The sequence below is a fragment of the Dipodomys spectabilis genome, unplaced genomic scaffold (assembly GCF_019054845.1).
Source record: "Dipodomys spectabilis isolate Male_0828 unplaced genomic scaffold, ASM1905484v1 ptg000039l, whole genome shotgun sequence".
NCBI classification, from domain to species: Eukaryota; Metazoa; Chordata; class Mammalia; order Rodentia; family Heteromyidae; genus Dipodomys; species Dipodomys spectabilis.
In genome coordinates this window covers 5,127,823-5,149,006 of record NW_024870716.1, presented here as the reverse complement: position 1 = coordinate 5,149,006, position 21,184 = coordinate 5,127,823, and the positions used below count along the sequence as shown (strand labels likewise).

General features: G+C 39.9%; 1 protein-coding gene across 1 annotated transcript in view; it reads left to right on the top strand.

Annotated features, from left to right (window-relative positions):
• Nucleotides 1-21,184, top strand: part of Tmem117 (transmembrane protein 117) — a 379,539-nt gene that overhangs the window by 46,346 nt on the left and 312,009 nt on the right. The window contains exon 3 of the mRNA XM_042677617.1: nucleotides 15,090-15,222. Within this exon, the coding sequence (XP_042533551.1) occupies nucleotides 15,090-15,222 (133 nt within the window). The remainder of the gene's footprint in view (nucleotides 1-15,089; nucleotides 15,223-21,184) is intronic.

Sequence of the window (21,184 nt, the reverse complement as noted above, 5' to 3'; positions counted from 1 at the left end):
AATATCATTCTTCCTGATGGATGAATAAATTTTTTTCTCTATCTCCTATCTCTATTGTCTATTATCTATCCTATCTATCCAATCTATCTATCTATCTATCTATCTATCTAACATTCACCTAATCTATTCATCTTTTGTAGGTCATGTGGGCTGTTTCTATAACTTGGCTGTGATAAATAGTGCAGCAATGAACATGAGTGTGTGTAATTACATTTTGTTTTAGTGTTATTGGCCTTTTTGTTTCTGTGAATATCACTTCCCCAACAAAATGTCAAGTTCCCAGAGGGGAGGAATGTTTTTGATATTTATTAGTGCAGTTAACCGTAGTCTTCACATAGACTCACTCCACATGCACGGAATCTATGCTGAGCCATCATTCTTTTTGTTCACCGACTCTCCATGTTCATTTGTTACTACTCCATCCCCCCTCTGTTTAGTGGCTTTCCTCTTGTTTGGGCCTAGATGTCTACTCAGGTGATCTTTCTTCCCAAAGTCTACTTGTAATCCTAAATGTTTTTTTTTCTCCAAATGAACTCTCCATGCAAATAGACCACCTGTTTGTAGGCAGGACTAGTAAATATGACAACAGGAAAATCTGTTCTGTTGGCTTTAACCAATGAGTTGACTATATTTCATAGCATTCTCTCTAGCATTCTCTCTCTGTCTCTCTCTCACACACACACTCACGCTCTCTCTCTGTATGTGTTATTAGAAGGGAAATGTATACAATAGGTTCCTGTTATAGGAAGAAATAAAAAAAATTGTAAAAGTTGATTCTTATCATTGTTTTCTTTTTGCTTCAACTTAGACATAATAAAAAACAAGACAGACATGATAATGGCCTCTTGAGAGTGGAAGCAAGGAGGAAATGCTATGGGAACTGGAATTAGCATATAGGCAAATCTAACCGTGTGTGTGTGTGTGTGTGTGTGTGTGTGTCTGCATGTGCACCAAAAGTGGTGTTGTGGGTCAAGTGGTAGGATGCTTGCCTTGAGCAAAAGAAGCTCAGAGACAGTTCCCAGGCCCTGAATTCAAGCCCTGTGACTGGCAAAAAAAGAAAAAAGAAAAAAAAAAGAATACTATTATGTCATTATCAGGGAAGTAGATGTACCCAAAACAAATCATGCTAAGTGAGGTAAGCCAAGCTCAGAGAGACAAACAGTGCATGTTTTCTCTAATGTGAGGAATATAGATCTAAAATACACAGGACATGATAAATTATATAGGACTTTTAGTCATTCACATACAATGAGACCAAAGAAGAATACACTTAGGGGAGGAACATAAAGGCACAATGTCTCTGTGACTCTGATCATGCAAAATAATATTTACCTAAAAGAACTCCAGCAAATGGGAAGAAGAGTTTTATTCCTTTGTTGTTATTTTTCCTTTCTTTTCTTTTTGGTCTTGTTTGTCCATTTGGGAGGGTTAAGAAGGGCGCAGAAATGGAAGGACAAAGGGTGAACAAATCCAGCAGTGGTGCTCACTAGACACGGTGAAAAATGAACTATACAACTTGTGGATGGGGACAGGAGGGAAAACCTAGGAGAGAGCGAGGGAAAGGGTGACATTGCTCAAAAAGACAGTACTCATTACCTGATTTATATAACTGTAACCCCACTGTATACCACCTTTATAATAACAGTAAAATATTTACAAAAATGATTTTTATGTAGTAGACATACAAGCTCCAAGGTTCCTGGTCGGGAGTTGAAGATTTCATAAATATGACACTTATCTTACTGTGTGTGTGTGTGTGTGTTTGTTTTTGTTTTTGGTCTGGTCATGGGGCCTGAACTCTGGGCCTGAGCGCTGTCCCTCAGCTCTTCAGCTCAAGACTAGCGCTCTACCACTTGAGCCACAGCACCACTTCCGGCTTTTTCTGCTTATGTGGTGCTGAGGAATCAAACCCAGGGCCTCAGGCATGCAAGGCGAGCACTGTACCGCTGATCCAACTTCCCAGCTCCTGTGTGTGTGTGTGTGTGTGTGTGTGTGTGTATGAACTGTGGTTATCATAGTTTGTCTTACATACTAATGATAAACGACAGAAATATCTAATCTGTTATAGTAGCAATATTCTTCACTACAAACTCATCCGAAATTATTTCCTGTAGGCACAGACAGATGATCATTTCTAAAGCTTATCAGATATGAGTTCAAATTAGCTTCTATTAGGAAAATTTTTCTGACTAATCTCTCTGAAGTTAGAGGTTTGCATAGTTTATTAAGGAAAGAATACCTGGTAAGATAATTTTCTGCCATAATGTCAATGGAATGGACTATAACATAAACCCATTTCATGTGGTATGGTTGTGTAGCAGCATTAAAGAAAGATGGTTCTTGGCCTTGAAAATATTGAGGGTTTTTCATGTCCTCATATACACAGAAAAAGAGATAAATGTCAGTATTATTCAAAAACATTTACTTCACAGAGATATTTGTGAAGTTCAGGAGATATTTGTGAAGTTTAATTCACAATACATAAATATTAAGTAATAACTACCAAATTTTAGAATCATATCTAAATAAATTGTTAAATAAATTAAATTAAGTAAGTTCTTTATTTCATAAAAAGCTAACCTTGGAACACAGTATCACTATATACATGTCCATTAAGTAAGAAGGAAATAAGGTAGGAGATTTGGAAGAAATAAGATTTCAAGCAAAAAACAGGGCTGGGAAGGTGGCTCAGTGGTAGAGTGCTTGCCTGGCATGCATGAGGCCCTGGGTTCGATTCCTCAGCACCACATAAGCAAAAAGAAAAAAGCTAGAAGTGGCGCTGTGGCTCAAGTGGTAGAGCGCTAGCCTTGAGCTGAAGAGCTGAGGGACAGTGCCCAGGCCCAGAGTTCAGGCTCCATGACTGGACCCAAAAAAAAAAAACATTTCAAGCAAAAAATGGTATTGGGATTCTTAGTATTTTAAAATTTTACTTCTGTCTTTTATAAGCTAGCTTCTTAAAAATATATTTTTATTGTAAAGATACTGTACAGAGGGGGTTACAGTTACATGAGTAAGGCAATGAGTACATTTCCTATGGAGCGTTATTACCCTCTCCTTGGTTTTTCCCCTACCATCCCTTCCCTCACAACCTCCCCAACTCCTCCCTCCTCCCTTCCCCCAAGTTGTAAGGTTTTCAACATACTGTCTTGTACATCTCATTGTTACAATGGGTCATCCTGTATCCTTACTCAGCATTTTCTTATTTCCCTTCCCCTCCCTAAATCAGAAAAATGTATATACAAGATGCAAGGCACTGGAATCAAATACAGTGACAACAGGGGTTATACCGTGGGGGAAGAACATATAAAAGAAACAAAAACAATCACATAGTATATTATGAGTACATTAAAAACAACAGCAATGAAGATAAAACCTCTTGTGTCCCTATCTTGGGGTTCATTTCGCTTAGCATCATCTTACATGGTCATATAGCTTTTGACCTTTTCTGCTTATCCTAGACATATACTAGTTATTGCAGATAAGAGAAACCATGGGACCTATGTTTCTTTGAGTCTGGCTTACTTCACTTAATATAATTTTTCCAAGTCTTTCCATTTCCTAAGAAAGATGTCATTCTTTCTGATGGAGGCACAGAATTCGATTTTGTATATATATATACATATATATATCATATTTTCTTGATCCATTCATCTACTGAGGGGCATCTGGGTTGGTTCCATATCTTAGCTATGGTAAATAATGCTGTGATAAATATAGTTGTGCTGGTAGCTTTAGTATGGCCTTGTTTGTGATCATTTGGGTAAATGCCCAGAAGTGGGATTCCTGGGTCATAGGGGAGCTCTATGTGGAGTCTTTTGAGGAACCTCCATTCTGCTTTCCACAGTGGTTGAACAAGTTTACACTCCCACCAACAGTGCAGTAGGGTTCCCTATTGGCCACATCCCCTCCAGCATCTGTTGTTATTAGAGTTCTTGATTATAGTCATTCTAACTGGGGTGAGATGGAATCTCAATGTTGTTTTGATTTGCATTTCTTTTATGGCTAGAGAAGTTGAGCATTTCTTCATGTGTCTATTGGCCATTCTTATTTCCTCTTTAGGGAAGTCTCTCTTTAAGTCTTTAGGCCACTTATTTATCGGACAGTTGTTTCTTTGAGGATTTGTTGTTGGGAGATTTAATTTTTTGAGTTCTAAGTATATTTTAGATATGAGACCCTTGTCCATGATATGGCTAGTGAAGATTTCCCAATCTGCGGGCTCTCTATGGATCTTGCTAGCTATGTCCTTTGCCATGCAGAAGCTCTGCAACTTCATGCAATCCCATTTGTCCAACCTTTCTTTGAGTTGCTGTGTTTCTGGGTCTTTATAAAGAAAATTTCGGCCTGTGCCAAGGAGCTCTAGAGTTTCTCCTATTCCTTTCTGTATGTCTTCAGGGTGTCTGCTTTTACTTTGAGGTCTTTGATCCATTTGGAGTTGATTCTGGTGCAGGGTGATATATAAGGATCTAGCTTTAGTTTTCTACAGGTGTTTAACCAATTTTGCCAGCACCATTTACTGAAGAGGCTCTCTTTCTTCTATTCTATTTTTTTAGCTCCCTTACCAAAGATTAGGTGGCTATAGGTCTGTGGGTTCATTTCTGGGTCTTCAGTTCTATTCCATTGGTTCTCGGGTCTGTTCTGTTCCAGTACTAAGCTATTTTGATTACTATGGCTTTGTAGTAGAGTTTGAAGTCTGGCTTGTTATTCCTCCTGCACTGTTGTTTCTGCTAAGGATTGTTTTTGCTATTCGGGGTCTTTTATTGTTCCATATGAATGTTTGGATTGCTTCTTCTATTTCCTGGAAGAATGAGGTTGTGATATTGATAGGTCTCACATTGAATTTGTAGATATCCTTTGGCAGTATTGCCATTTCCATGATGTTAATCCTCCCAATCCAGGAGCATGGGAGGTTTTTCCACTTCCTTAGTTCTGCTTTAATTTCCTTTTTCAGGTTTTTAAAGTTTTCACTTCTGTCTTGTAAATACTATTTGCTAGTTATTCACAGCATTGTATGTTTCCTTAAGTTGTTTTGCTTGTTTATTCTCTTTTTATATAAGACAAGTTACAAATCCCAAGAGCATAAGCCATAGCATTAAGCCATGTGCCAGTGGCTCATAATCCTAGCTATTCAGGAAAGTGAAGATCTGAGGATCAAGACTTGAAGCCAGCCTAGGCAGACAAATCTTTTTTTAATACAATTTTATTTTATTTTTTAACTTTATTATCAAGGTCGTGTGCAGAGGGGTTATAGTTACATAATAAGGTAATGAGCGTGTTTCTGTTGAATATTGTTACCACCCTCTCATTTTTCTCACCTTCTCCCCCCTCCCGCCATCAAGTTGTACAGATCATTTCCAACATATTGTCTTGTGAGTATCTCTGTTGCATTGGTTCACCTTTGTTTTTTGTCTCACCATTTTGTTGTTTCCCTTCCCTTCCGCAAATAAGATAAACATATATACAAGATACAGGGTACCAAAATAGAATACACAGTCAACAGGGGATAAAAGAAAGGGTTGGGGGAAGAAATCAAAGAAAAAAATGTGGTATATATACACAATGGAATTCTGTGCTTCCATCAGACAGAATGACATCGCCCCCTTCGTAAGAAAATGGAAAGACTTGGAAAAAAATCATATTAAGTGAAGTAAGCCAGACTGAAAGAAACATAGGCTCTATGGTTGCCTTCATTTGGAATAATTAGTATATGCTTAGGATAATCATAGCAAAGGCTCACAATAGCTCAATAGCTATGTACATATGACCATATAAGATGATGCTAATCAAAATGAACTCCAAGATATGGAAACTAGGCAGACAAATCTAAGAGACTCTTATCTCCAATTAACCAGCAAATATCTGACGGGGAGGAATCAAATGGTAAAACCCCAACCTTGAATGCAAAAGCTGAGCCAGGACAAGAAGCCCTGAGTTCCAGGCCAGTGGTGGCACAAAAATCATAGTTGAGTATTGGAAGCAATACTGCTTGAATGTTTAAAGCTGAAATAACACTAAGTGTTCAATTGTCATGCTGTGTATTTTTATTGAATTTGCAAAGAAACCTATCATGTAAAATATCTCCTGGGTCTATTATTTTACTGTTAATACAGGCATCACCATTCTGCCTAAAAGAGTATAGAGTCTGATAAGAAACCACAACATATTCTGGGAATTGCAGTAGAGATAAAAAGATGTCATTAGTGACATTTATTACAGAAAAGTCGACCTTTGCAATTATTTAATTATTTCAAGGCTTCCATGCTTTGAAGGTTATTTTCATTAAAGTTCTATGGCTCTGTCATCATAATGTCAAACATTCTTTTACGGTAAAATAATCATTCACCACAATGAAATTTAGGCTCTTACTTTTAGTTTGTGGTCTTTGAATTCTCTTCATAAATACTCTGAATCTTACCTGGGTGCCAGTGGCTCACACCTGTAATCCTAGCTACTCAGGAGGCTGAGATTTGAGGATCATGGTTCAAAGACAGCCCTGGTAGGAAAGTCCGTGAGACTCTTATCTTCAAATAACCACCAGAAAATTGGAAGTGGCGCTGTGGCTCAAGTGGTAGAGCGCTAGCCTTGAGCTGAAGAGCTGATGGACAGCGCCCAGGCCCAGAGTTCAGGCCCCACGACTGGACCCAAAAAAAAATAAAAATAAATTAAAAAAAACAACTTGCCTTAAAAAAATAAAAATCTCCTATGAAGATGTTGTCCCTGTAATCAGCCTGGGTAGGCCCAGAATTTTTTTTGCTTTATTTTATTTTGTGCCAGTCCTGGGGCTTGAACTCAGGGCCGGGGCGCTGTCTCTTAGGTTTTGTTTTTGTGGGTTTTTTCTTTTTCGCTCTGCTTTGGTTTTGCTCAAGGCTGATGCTTTACCACTTGAATCACAGCTCTGCTTTCACTTTTTTGCTCATTAATTGGAGATAAGTGCCACCTCGATGTTCTGCTCACGCTGGCTTTGAACTGTGATCCTCAGATCTCAGCCTTTTGAGAAGCTGGGATTACAGGCGTGAGCCTTTGAGTTATTTTCTTACTTTCCTTCTCCCTCCCCCCCCCCCCCCCCCCCCCCCCCCGCCATACCATATTTGGTCCTATATGTCATTGCATATGGAGCCTTGGGTTTCAGTTTTTTTTTTTTTTTGTATCTGGCTTAGTACACTATCTCAAAACCTGGACCATGTTTTTGTTTTGTTTTGTTTTTCCCATATGGTCTCTACGTAACAGTGAACCCCAGCAAAGCTCTTAAGGGGGAAAAAGCTGTATGTACTAAGTGGGGCTCATCTCTATGCATTTCCTTTATATTGAAGACTTTGGTGTTTCATGTCTTGGCTGCTTCTCCATGCTTTCAAGCAGCTGTTTTCATGACAGTGGATAATTCTGCTAGGTTTGCAGTTCTAGGCTGATGGTAATTTCCTGTCAGCGCTTTGAAGCACTGTCCTGTGACAACCATTATTACTGCTGGGAAGACTTTTATCAACCTAATTATTGTCCCTTCCACTGTCTGATTTTAAGATCTTTTCTTTGTCATTTAAGATAAGTGAGCCTGGTAATTACTGTCCTTTGGAGAGAGTAGCCTGGCTTCCATAGAGGCGGGGTGAGGAATCAGGCAGAATGGGGGCGGGGCCCAGCTGAAGAAACTGAGGTCTGTGGGGCAAGTTAAGAACATTGAGATCCCCCTCACCCCAGTCAGAATGGCTATAATCGAGAACTCTAATAACAACAGATGCTGGAGGGGATGTGGACAGAAGGGAATCCTACTGCATTGTTGGTGGGAGTGTAAACTTGTTCAACCACTTTGGAAAGTAGTTTGGAGGTTCCTCAAAAGACTCCACATAGAGTTCCCCTATGACCTAGCAATCCTACTTTTGGGCATTTACCCAAATGTTTACAAACAAGACCACACTAAAGCTACCAGCACAACTATGTTTATTACAGCATTATTTACCATAGCTAAGATATGGAACCAACCTAGATGCTCCTCAGTAGATGAACAGATCAAGAAAATGTGGTATATCTACACAATGGAATTCTATGCCTCCATCAGAAAGAATGACATTGCCCCATTTGTTAGGAAATGGAAAGACTTGGGAAAAATTATATTAAGTGAAGTAAGCCAAGCCCAAAGAAACATAGGTCCCATGGTTTCCCTTATTTGCAGTAACTAGTATATGTCTGAGACAAGCAGAAAAGGTCAGATAAGTTGATGTTAGGTGAAATGAACCCCAAGATAAGTATTCAAATGTTTTTTCTTTCTTGCGATTGTTTCTAACATATTTATAAGATGATTTCTTTGTTGCTTTGTATGTCCCTCCCCCATGGTATAACCCCTACTTTCATTTTTCATTGTAGTTGATGTTGGTATAATTTGTGGAGGGAAAAAACAAATCATTTAAATAGAGATTCAGGTGGACCCATTGCAACAATGAGATGTACAAGACGTTATGTCGAAAAACGAACTTTACAACTTGGGGGGGGGAGGGGGAGAGGGGAGGCGGGGAGGGGGGACCGCGGGTTGTGTGTTAGGAGGTGGGGGTGGGAGATGGGAAGGTGCAACAATGAGATGTACAAGTCTTTATGTCAAAAAACGAACTTTACAACTTTGGGGGGGGATAGAAGGTGGGGGGGGGGTGGGGGGGTGGCAGATGGGAAGGGATGGGAAGGGGAAAGAGAGGAGGCAACAATGCTTGATAAGAAGTGTACTCATTACCTTGCCCATGTAATTGTAACCCCTCTGTTCAATATTTTCACAAAAAAAAAAAAAAAGAAAAGTAGAACTTGGTAGGGAAGAATAGCAGAGTGGAGAGAATAGCACAACAATAAAACCCAGAAATCTGCAGCTTTTACTGTGTGTGTGCACGTGCACACATACACACACGCATGCCAGTACTGAGGCTTGAACTCAGGACTTGCATGCTGTCCCTGAGCTTTTTCTTTTCTTTCTTTTTTTTTTTTTTTGGGTCCGGTCATGGGGTCTGAACTCTGGGCCTGGGCGCTGTCCCTCAGCTCTTCAGCTCAAGGCTAGCACTCTACCACTGAGCAACAACGCCACTTCTGGCTTTTTTCTTTTTTTGCTTTTGTGGTGCTGAGGAATCGAACCCAGGGCCTCATGCATGCAAGGCAAGCGCTCTACCACTGAGCCACCTTCCCAGCCCCACCCTAAGCTTTTTAACTCAAGACTAGTGCACTACACTTGAGTCACAGCTCTGCTTCTGGAGTTTTGCTGGTTAATTGGAGATAAGAGCCTCATGGATTTTCCCGCCCAGGTTGGCTTTGAATTTAGGGTCCTCAGATCGCAGCCATCTGAGTAGCTAGGATTACAGGCGTGACCCACTAGTGCTCACTTGCAGCTTTCCCTCGCATCTTCAACGGAATTATGATCAGCACAGGTATGTCAGAAACCACCAAAGATTAGATAAAGAGCCTCTCCAAAGCAGCACCAAGAAAACCCTTGGAGTTCACCCAGGACAAAAGATCGTGTTCCTCCAGACAGAAAAGCCAAAACGTTCTGGTATAATAGAGTGGTCAGAAAGATGATAGTGGGACAAAATTGACCATGCTCCCATTTTCTTTTCTATCTGGAACATCTTTTGAATTCAGATTGTCAAAATATTTGTAGTATTATATGAAATTATATTTTAGCACTCACTGTTCTGAGTTTTCTGTTAAATTCAGTGACTAAAAATCATGTTATGAGTAAGCTCTGACTCCTATTTAGGAGTGATGACTATGCCCATCTTTAAAAAATTCTCTTTGCACAGTGAGATAAAAGTTTTTGATATTTGGTATTAATTGTAATGGAACAGAAGCAGAAATTTTATGATCTTATACCCATTACATAAAGCTATCTTTGTCTATCTAGAGCATCTTCCTTCTTAATGATATACTGGTTGTATTTGTTAAATCATTTTCTTTGTTAACATCCAAACTGTAGGATCATCTCTATTGAATTTACTTTTCTTTTCCTTCCTTCCTTCCTTCCTTCCTTCCTTCCTTCCTTCCTTCCTTCCTTCCTTCCTTCCTTCCTTCCTTCCTTCCTTCCTTCCTTCCTTCCTTTCTTTCTTTCTTTCTTTCTTTCTTTCTTTCTTTCTTTCTTTCTTTCTTTCTTTCTTTCTGCATGTATGCTGGTAATTGAACCTATGGCCTTTTGTACATTAAGAAAAGGTTCTAATGTGGCTTAGTGGTTGAGTGCTTGCCTAGCATGCATGGAGCCCTGGGTTTGATTCCTCTGTACCACATAAACAGAAAACGCCAGAAGTAGTGCTGTGGCTCAAGTGGTAGAGTACTAGCCTTGAGCAAAAAAAGCTCAGGGAAAGTGCTCAGGCTCTGAGGAGTTCAAGCCAGGACTGGCAAAGAAAGAAAGAAAAGAAAGAAAGAAAGAAAGAAAGAAAGAAAGAAAGAAAGGAAGGAAGGAAGGAAGGAAGGAAGGAAGGAAGGAAGGAAGGAAGAGGGAAGGAAAGGAGGGAAGAGAGAAAGGGAAGGAGGGATGGAGGGAGAGAGGGAGTGATGGAGGAAGGGAGGGAAAGAAGGAAGGAAAGAGAGACAGAAAAGAAGAAAGAAAGGAAGGAAGAAAGGAAGAAAGAAAGGGGAAAGAATAGGTTCTCCCACTGAATCAACATCCCTCATTCCACTTCTCTTACTTTTCTTATTTTTACTATGTCTTTATATTTCAATTAGCAAACTTTAGATGGATAAAATGTTTCTGTTATGGTGTTAAAACTATAAATGTGCACAATTTGTGAAGATGTCATCCATTTGTTTTAGTTAGGTTGGAAATGAATTTCAATTAATCTTCAAGTGCTGTGATCCAATTCCATTTTCTCTATTACATTCTTAGTCCAGCCATAGAGATAAGGCTTATATTTATTTAAGTTCTGATTTTTAAAAATGTTAAATATAGGCTGGCACTGGTAGCTCATACCTGTTATCCTAGCTATTTGGGGAACGGAGATATGAGGATAGTAGTTCGAAGCCAACTTAGGCAGGAAAATTTGTGAGACTCTTACCTTCAGTGTACCACCAAGAAGCCAAAAGGGGAGCTGTGGCTCAAGTGCTAGAGCTCCAGACTTGAGCAATAAAGCTGAGGGACAGCACCCAAGCCCTGAATACAAGCCCCAGTACTGGCACACGCGCAAAAGAAGGGGGTCACAACTGCTCCAAGGTTGCCTTCCAAGGCAGAAATGCTGTGTTTTCTCCCCGCATTTTCCTGGTAGCTCCCTGGTTCTTGGTTTGTCAGAGTTGTCAGTTAATGACAGCGCTCTTACACGCATTCTTACATCAGATGGGGTCACACATTGACTTAACCCTGAAGCAGCTTATGGGAAATATTAATCGTGTGATTTGACTCAACAGCTGGGTCATGCCCATACATTGCAGCCTCTTTATTGTGCTTTTCCAGTGAATTTCAAGCCATGTTAACCTGCCATTGTGTTCTGTTGACTCTAATGGCTGAGATTAGTGCCAGACAAGAAGTTTGGCCATGACAGCACAAATGGTGCTGTCACATTTCTCTTTTGTACTCACGTTGCATTCTTTCAGCCAGTGCACAATTAATCCACAGTGCTTTGTTTGCAAAGCACTTAAGCCGTTAGCATTAATATTGGATGCTTATTATTATTATGTTTATATTGACAAAATGCATTTTCAAATATTAAAAAATTGACAGTTCCTGTGGTACTTAGGAACCCTGAATTAAATACATCTTGCATTTAACTCATCTCTTGAATTAAATACATCTGAATTAAATATATATCATAACTAAATGGAACCTGAACAGATATCAAGATTTATTTATTTATTTTTGTCAATGTGGGACCTGAACTCTGGGCCTGGTTGCTGTCCCTCAGCTCTTCAGCTCAAGGCCCTACTGCTTATGCCACAGTGCCACTTCTGGCTTTTTCTGCTTGTGTGGTGCTGAGGAATCGAACCCAGGGCCTCATGCATGCGAGGCATGCACTCTACCACTGAGCTACCTTCCCAGCCCATATATCAAGAATTTAAAGTCCTTGAGTCTAAACTAAGGTCATATTTCCATTAAATACTCAAATATGGCTGACTCTGCCTCATCTACTGTTTGCTTGTGGCTGTGTCTTTGAAACCTATAACCTTCTCCTAGGTATATAATAGGAATACATGAATTTTTAAAATATTTATATTAAAACTATTTAACATTTATGTATGTATTATTGATTGTGGGACTTGAACTCAGAGTCTGGCTGCTGTCTCCAAGGCTAGGGCTCTACAAGCCACAGCTCTACTTCCTGTTTTCTGGTGATTCATTGGAGATATAAGTCTCCCAGTGTTTCCTGCCCAGGCTGGCTTTGAACCATGATCCTCAGAGCTGCGCCTCCAGAGTAGCTAGGATTACAGGCGTGAGCCACCGGCACTCGACTTTAGATTTATTTAATGAATACATAATCTTTATAGTTTGCTTTAAGGGTATTTATGTCCTATACTTAGAAGCATTCTGTAGTTCATATCTATTTAGTCTGATGTTACAGTTAATGTGTTATGTGAGGCTTGAAAATCCCTGGCTTGCCAGAATTATTGAATCAGCCAGTAGGTTCTCTAGTCTTGGCATTTTCCACACTAGTGTAATTTGTTTCAGTCACGTTTTCCACGTTTTCCTTTCAGTGAGGTGGCCATATTGCCTTGACTTTTATATTTACCATTTTAGACAATCCAGAAAACTGGGTGATGGAATATAGTCCACCATTTGATTTTTGCTCCATCTAACACTTTAGCTAATGTGGTATTTCTGTTAGCGTGGTACCAGTTCACATCTAAGGTGCTATTTTAGTAAGTGAGATAGAAGGAAAATTCTAGTTGTTAAATATTTTAAATTGTTATTATAAATGTGATGTACAGAGGGGTCACAGTTACATAAGTCAGGTAATGAGTACATTTCTTTTTGTACAGTGTTACTCCTTACTTGCTCTCTCTAGTTGTTACGTCTTAAAAATTTCTTTCTTTCTGTGCTTTGTAAACTATGTGAGAAATTCTGCCTGTCTGGAAGACAGATAATTTGAGGTTGGAAATAATATCTAATTCATAATGTCCATATGTTTTTTAAGAAAAGAATATCTTGCTGGGCACCAGTGGCTCACGCCTGTAATCCTAGCTACTCAGGAGGCTGAGATCTAAAGATCGCCATTCAAAGCCAGCCCCGGCAGGAAAGTCCGTGAGACTCTTATCTCCAATTAAACACCAGAAAACCAGAAATGGCACTGTGGCTCAAGTGGTTGAGTGCTTGCCTTGAGCTGAAGAGTTGAGGGACAGACAGCTCCCAGGCCCAGAGTTCAAACTCCATGACCAACCATCCCCCACCAAAAAAAGAATATCTCCTCTAATGAGATATTTTATAAGATTTCAGGTTTACCTTATTTGCTTGTGGCTTTTAAGTCTATATCATCTCCCTCACCATTATTTAAATATGCTTTTTCTGGAATAGACATGAGTAAAGTAGAGGAAATAGATCTTAGAAGAGGCTAAAGCTATCTGTCTTTACCATTTTCTGCTTTGTGTGTGTGTGTGTGTGTGTGTGCATGTGAGCCCACATGCATGCTGGTTCTGAGGTTGAACTCAGGGTTTTGTGTTCTTGCTTAACTTTTTCATTCAAGTCTGGTACTCTACCACTTGAATCATATTTTCACTCCTGGCGCTTTTCTGGTTAATTAGAGATAGGAGTCTCACAGACTTTCTTTTGCCTGGGCTGGCTTGGAGCTGTGATCCTCAGATCTCAGCTTCCTGAGTAGCTAGGATTATAGGCCTGAGTTACTGGCATCTAGTTTGTTGTTGTTAACCTTTGCTTTTCAAAATTCTAATGTCCATAAACCCAAACATTTCTCTGGATTAATTTGAATAGTGGTAAGCTGTACTTTTGGTGCTCATTCTATTTAATATTGAGTGACAGTCTCTCATGGCATTTGTTTGGGCCTTAGGGATTGGGATGAAGAGTGGAACTGTTTTGGGAGCCCCACACCAAGTTCCAAAGGCACACCAGACCCCTTCCCTCCTCTCAGTCTTTGTGCCCATGGTGATTTTAGCTATGCATAGGTGAATGCATGCCATCTGTGTGCTACATAACAGAAACTTGAGTTTTTCTCCCCATATCTTCAGTAACATAGGCAATTACTTCTTCTTTTAAGTGAAGTTGGCCTTGGTTTTCATCATCCACCTAGTATTAAAAATGGATGTCAAGGGGAGGGGGCAGACAAATGGAAAGAGGAAGGGGGGGGCTGCATGGAATCATAATATTCAATGTTCATATATGTGAAAATGAACCACATGTCTTTTTTTTTTTTTGGGTCCAGTCGTGGGGCCAAAACTCTGGGCCTGGGTGCTGTCCCTCAGCTCTTCAGCTCAAGGCTAGCGCTCTACCACTGGAGCCGCAGCGCCACTTCCGGCTTTTTTCTTTTTGCTTATGTGGTGCTGAGGAATTGAACCCAGGGCCTCAGGCATGCAAGGCAAATGCTCTACCACTGAGCCACCTTCCCAGCCCATGGAACCACATGTCTTGAGGGGAGAAGTGGGGTTCAGAGGGATTGGGGGGGAGAAAGACAAAAGGGGGTGACATGGATCAAGATGCATTGTGCTCACAAACTGACATATTGATTTGAAACCCCTTTGTTCAACTACTTAAAGATAATAAAATAGAAATTTGAAAATGGAATCCTAGCAGCAAAGACTCTATAAGGACTTTGTGCAGCTTTTTTTAGTACTTGCTTTGAGTAAGTTCAGTGTGAATGAAAAATACATTTAGAAGTAGATCATAAAAAGGCTGTCTTCTAATTCATGTTTCTTTCATGCCTTCATAATGAACCATTTGTTGGACATCAAACTTGTTCATCATTCCTATTTTCTCTAGGATAAGCTGTGATCTGAAAGTTGTCTTAAATTTTATTTATGATCATATATTTGCAAAAGAATTTATTTACAAAATGCAGTAAATAATGGTTTCACCCATCAGGCAGCCCTATGGTCATGACTTCGGAATAACAGTGCAGCAAATATAAATTGGCTGAAATGAAGCATGTTGTATAGGAATTTTGATTTGCTGTGTACATTGATTTCTCATATTATTTCTATTTCAGGTCAGCTGCTCAGGTTGAAAATGTTTCGAGAGGATCATGGGTCGTGGATGACAATGTTCTTCAGTACGATTCTCTTTCTGTTCATATTCTCTCATGTTTACAACACAATTCTTCTGATGGATGGCAGCATGGGGTAGGTCGCCTTTCCTTTGTCTGCGGTGTTTGTGTGCCATGTTTGGATGCCTTGGAATTTAACAAAAACTCCTTCGGTTTGTACTAGATTAAATCTCCTTTGCAAATATGCTACCCTAAAGAGGGATACATTTTTTTGTAGTTAATTCATTTAGAATCTTTTTAATTTCAAGGCATACGTGTTGTTATTTTTAACATGAAAAATTGTCTTTCTCTCTCTTTTCTCTTCTCTCTTTCTTTTTCTCTCTCTCTATCTGGACAGGATAAGTTATACAGCTCTCTAGACATTCACACAGTGAGACCAAAGGAGGATATTCATAGGAACAGATCACAAAGGCTCAATAGCTATGGGCATATGATCATATAAAATAATATCTTTTGAAATGAATTCCAAGAAATGGAAACAAGAGATAAAAAAAGAAAAGGAGGGGCTGGGAAGGTGGCTCAGTGGTAGAGCGCTTGCCTTGCATGCATGAGGTCCTGGGTTCAATTCCTCAGCACCACATAAGCAAAAAGAAAAAAGCCTGAAGTGGCGCTGTGGCTCAAGTGGTAGAGCGCTGAAGAGCTGAGGGACAGCGCCCAGGCTCAGAATTCAGGCCCCACGACTGGACCCAAAAAAAAAAAAAAAAAAGAAAAAGAGTCTCACAGACTTTTCTGCCCAAGCTGGCTTGGAATTAGACTCTTTAGAGCTCAGCCTCCTGAATAGCTAGGGTCATAGGCATGAGCCAGTGGTGCCTGACTGTTTCTTATTTTTAAATACTTTACTATGGGATAGCTTGAAGACTGGTACTAAATTATTATAATGATACAGGGTAGGACAACCAGAAAACTCACTAACTTGATTATATTCGTCTAATTTGTAGGGCAGAGCTATGATGAAGGTCTTCAGGTTTGCAATTTCATTGTTCAGTAACAGGTTAAATACAGGTGTTTGGTATTAGTAACCTTTATGCTTCTCTCTGGCTTTTGGAGGCAGGATCTTCCTATGTTACCAGGACTGGCCTTGACCTGAAGACACTCCATCCTCCTGCCTCAATTGCTTGGTTGACAGAGACATCTTCATTATAAACGAGTCACTAAAAATAACTGATTAAGAATTTTTCTTTTTTTGTCAGTCATGGGACTTGAACTCTGGGCCTGGGCGTTGTCCCTCAGCTCTTCAGCTCAAGGCTAGCACTCTACCACTGGAGCCACAGCACCACTTCTGAGAATTTTATTTATTTTTAAACTTATCTTTAATAATGGTACAAAGGGGTTTCAATTCAACACTTCAATGCTTGATTTACAATGCATCTTAATCAATGACACCTCTTGCATCATTGTTCTTAACTAGGTCATTTTAGTAGTCAGACATCCTGAATTCAATGCAGGATTATCTTTTATACTTATCAATTTACCATAGCACAAAGGTCATTATTAATAAAAACATGAAGGTGGGTCTTTTAGTATAGTTTCCCTTTAGTTTGTCTTCTGGAAGTTTTAAGGGAAGTATATTGGAAATCAGCTTAGTGTACGACATTAAGAAATAGAGCAGGAGCCTGGCACTGGTGGCTCATGCCTATAATCCTAGCTACTCAAGAGGCTGAGGTCTGAGGATCATGGTTCATAGTCAGCCCAGGCAGGAAAGGCCGAGAGACTCTTATCTCCAATAAACAACTCAGAAAACTGGAGGTGGCAGTGTGGCTCATGTGGTAGAGTGCTTGCCTTGAGCTGAAAAGCTGAAGGACAGCGCCCAGGCCCAGAGTTCAAGCCCCACAACCGACAAAAAAAAAAAGAAAGAATGAATGAAAGAAAGAAAGAGAGAAAGAAAGAATAAAAGAAGGAAAGAGAGAAAGAAATAAATCAGGGAACAATGATAAACCACCTTAGATATGTCATGTGTACTGCAACAGTTGCTAAGATTAGAAAAGATTAGAAAGCTAGATAAGATCCTTTTCTTTAACTATTAAGCTGGCTGAGATTGCCATCAGTTCTGTGGTATGCAATTGTTTTGATGTCATGTATAGATTCTGGCTGCGCCTACATCTTGATGTAGAGTGAAACCCATTTAAAATTGTGTGTTCTCCTCCACTAAAGGAGATGGATGGTAAAGGAAAAGCAGACATTTCACACGGCTTATACTTTAGTTTATATTAGCAAATACTAAAGACAAGAATGTGATTTGAGAACAAATGTTCAGGCTTTAGAAAGTTACTAAAACGCATTGTCTATAAGCATTTCTTGTACTCAAAATGATGTCATGAATTCTCAGTCTATCTTTATTTTATTTTATTTTACTTTATTTTTTGGTCGGTCATGGGCCTTGAACTCTGGGACTGAGCTCCGTCTTTCAGCTCTTCAGCTCAAGGCCAGCGCTCTACCACTTGAGCTACAGCTTATTTTATTTTTGGGTCTGCTTGCATTGGGGTTTGAACTCAGGGCCTGGGCACTGTCTCTTAGCTTTTTCACTCAAAGATGGTGAACCACAGCTCCACATCTGGCTTTTCTCTGTGTTACTAGAGATAAAAGTTTCATGGACTTGCTGCCTATGGCTTTGTATCGCAATCCTCAGCTCTCAGCTTCCTGAGTAGCTAGGAGCCACCTGTGCCTGGCCTGCCTCTTCTTTTTTAAAGGATGAGGTGAGGGATTTGATTTGGGGGCTTTGGGGACAGATCCTCAGCCACAGAGCAGGTGAGAAGGGACTGGGGAATGCCTGAAATCACTTAACAGAGTGAAAGGCCTCACTGGAAGATTTTGTACTCTCATAACACTGGGCAGAGCCAAGTATGGTGGTACAAGCCTGTAACCCTAGCCCTCAGGAAGTTGAGACAGGTGGATCATGACTTCCAGGCTAGAATGGGCTACACAGTGAGTTCCTACCACACACACACACAATTAAAAAGACAAATTGAGGCACGTGTTGGGTCCAGAAAGGGAGAGCTGACAGGATGGTTGCATTGTTTTGGTACCATTGAGCAAGATGCAGATCTACTCAAAAGATAACATGTTGAATTCACACTTCTTGGTTCCACTATGTAAATAGTAAAAGAAAAAGGGGGGAAAAAAAGAATGCTAGGTCAAAAAATGAAGTGGTTTTTGTTTATTTTCCTTTCATCCTACTGTCTGCTTACATTTTTTCTCTTGGGAGAGAGAAAAGGGGAGAAGGGCAAAGCCATGATCAGAATTAGAACGTTATGATGCATCCACCATTAAGCATTGGCTAGAAGAATGCCATACATGCAGGACTGAAGCTTTGAAAACGTAAGATGCTGATAAGAAAGCGCTATGAAACTACTTTCCTCCGTAGCAATTGCATTCGACTTGTTTAAAAACGATCCTAGGAAGGTGTTCACGCTTGTCTCAAGAGGCTGAGATCTGAGGATAACTGAATGCAGCACAAGCAGACAAACACACGAGACTCAGCAGCAAAAAGCTGGAAGCAGAGCTGTGGCTCAAATGGTAGAGTGCTCACCTTGAGTGAAAATAGCCAAGGGAGAGTGCCCAGGTATTCGAATCTCAGTACTGGCACATACAAAAAAGAATGATCCTAAATGAATTTTCTGATGCTTCCTGTGTTCAACTAGTAACTTGAAAGCCAGTCTATTTCGAAATTCTCTATTTGGTACAACGGAAGAAAGAGATGTTCCAGAGTCCAGGATGAAGCCTTTGCTGACTAGGAACGAAGCAGATCAGCTAAGTCTGGGAAGGGCTTCTACTTTTTGGATACTTCAAACACTTTTTGAAGTTGTCTTTCTGAAGACTCTCTGAGTGATGTAATTTTTATGGTATCCATAATATAAAGCTTTAATTTAATTTTACGTTTCTTGGTCTTCCCCTCCCTCCCTCCACACATGCCTCCCAACCCCAAAAGAAGAATACGTGCATAATGTAAGGGAATGAAAACTTGGGCAAATCCAAGCCAGTCCACTGTGGCTGCTGCTCCTAGGAAAACTCTGAAAACAGCCACTTGATGGCAGCAAAGGCAGGTTTTTCAGCTCTGTCTCGGTGACACACATTTTCTTTTTTAAGGATATTTTTTTTATTGTAAAGATGCTGTACAGAGGGGTTACAGTTACATGAGTAAGGTAGTGAATACATTTCCTCTTGAGCATTGTTACCTCCTCCTTTGTTTTTCCTTCCCTTCCCTCCCAGCCTCCCCACTTTCTCCTCCCCCTCCCCCCACCAAAGGCACTCTGATTTTTAACATAGTGTCTTGTACATCTCATCGTTACAGTGGGTCAGCCTGCATCCTTGTTTCAGCATTCCCTTGTCAAAAGCCCGTCTGGATACAAACAAGCCACAAAGAAGCAGACTATGGCAAGGCATACAAGGTTTTTATCAGGAATAGGCTTAGAAGGCTATGTAGAGACTCAAGCTCCCCCAAACAAGCTGAAAAACTCACTCTTTAGCTTTTTTTAAGGTTTTTTTTTTTTTTTAACGTTTGATTGTTGTTTGTTTCTTAGTGTTATTTTTTGGTTGTGTTCTTAGGATCTGCTCTTTTACTTAAATCTTCTATTTTTTCATTATTATTTAGTCCTTTCTTCCACTTTTCAATTTCCTAATTTTGTTTATTTTTCTTTTTTCCTCTCACTCCTTCCTCTTTGTTTCTCTCCACATTGTACTACTACTCCATCAGAGCTAACCTGTTTAGTTCTCTATACAAAATAAAGGCCTTCTATGTATGTAAACATAATAATTTCAGGAATTAGATTAATCAACTTTCCAATACTCTTTCAATAAAACCTTTTCTAATATCAGCAATTCTCCCAAATATACACACACATATATATAATTTCTTATTTTCATCTAGATTTTTAAGCTATTCCTTACATAATCTTTCTTCAAATTCTTTTCTACTTCTTATACTCTGAAACAAAGTCTCTATTCTCTTCCTTCTACACATACCTCTCTTCTTACCCCTCTACCATCATTATATCCAGTTTTTCTTCTTAAGTTAAACTTGTATCTCTTCAGTCTTAACCCTTCTCCTCTCCATTTTCTTCAGTCCATTGATCCACAACATTTTCTTTTGGTTAATTGTCCCTCTTCAGAGTGTCTGATGCTTGGTGTTGAAATACTTGTCTGTTTTGTTGATGATGAACTTTTGAGAGAAAGCCACACCGTAAACTGTATAATAAGCACTTTGGGTGGGGGAGGGGGGCCTTCTTTCTTCCCTTTTCTCTTCTTTCTTCCTCTCTTTTTCCTCTTCCTCTTCTCCTTCCCCTTCCATTCCCTTCCCTTGCCCTCCCTTTCCTTTCCCTCCCCCCTCTTCTCCCCTCCCCTTCTCTTTCATGCCAATACTGGGGCTTCAATTCAGGGCCCGAGCACTGTCCCTTAGCTTTATTTTTCAAGACTAATGCTCTACCACTTGAGCCCACAGCTCTCCTTCCAATGTTTGATGGTAAATTGGAGTTAAGAGTCTCTGGCTTTTCTGCTTGGGTTGACTTCAAACCTTGATCCTCAGATCTCAGCCTCCTGAGTAGCTAGGATGATAGTTGTGAGCCATCTGTGTCCAGCTCTCTTTTTGCATTTTTAAAATTTATTTTAGGAAATGAAAAGGCAATGATAAATGGTTCTGTAATACTGTTAAGCTATAAACTTTCTGTGTGGTCCAAACGGATATACTTGAAGTATAATATAATTATATTAAGTTAGTTCAATTATATTAAGGGTAAATAGACACACGGTTACTGGGGATCTGGGGCTCCCAACTGTCATCCTAGCTACTCCAGAGGCTGAAATCTGAGGGTCATGATTCAAAGGCAGCCTGTGCAGGAAAGTCCAGGAAACCCTTATCTCCAGTCAATCACCAAAAAAGCCAGAAGTGGAGGAGTGGCTCAAGTGGTAGATCACTAGCCTTGAGTTTAAGCTAAGAGACAGAGCCCAGGCCCTGAGTGTGAACTCCAGTACTAGAATTAAACAAACAAACATAAAAGCACACTATTATTTCCAAAGGTAAATAAGCCACTGCTTTCAGGTTGTAC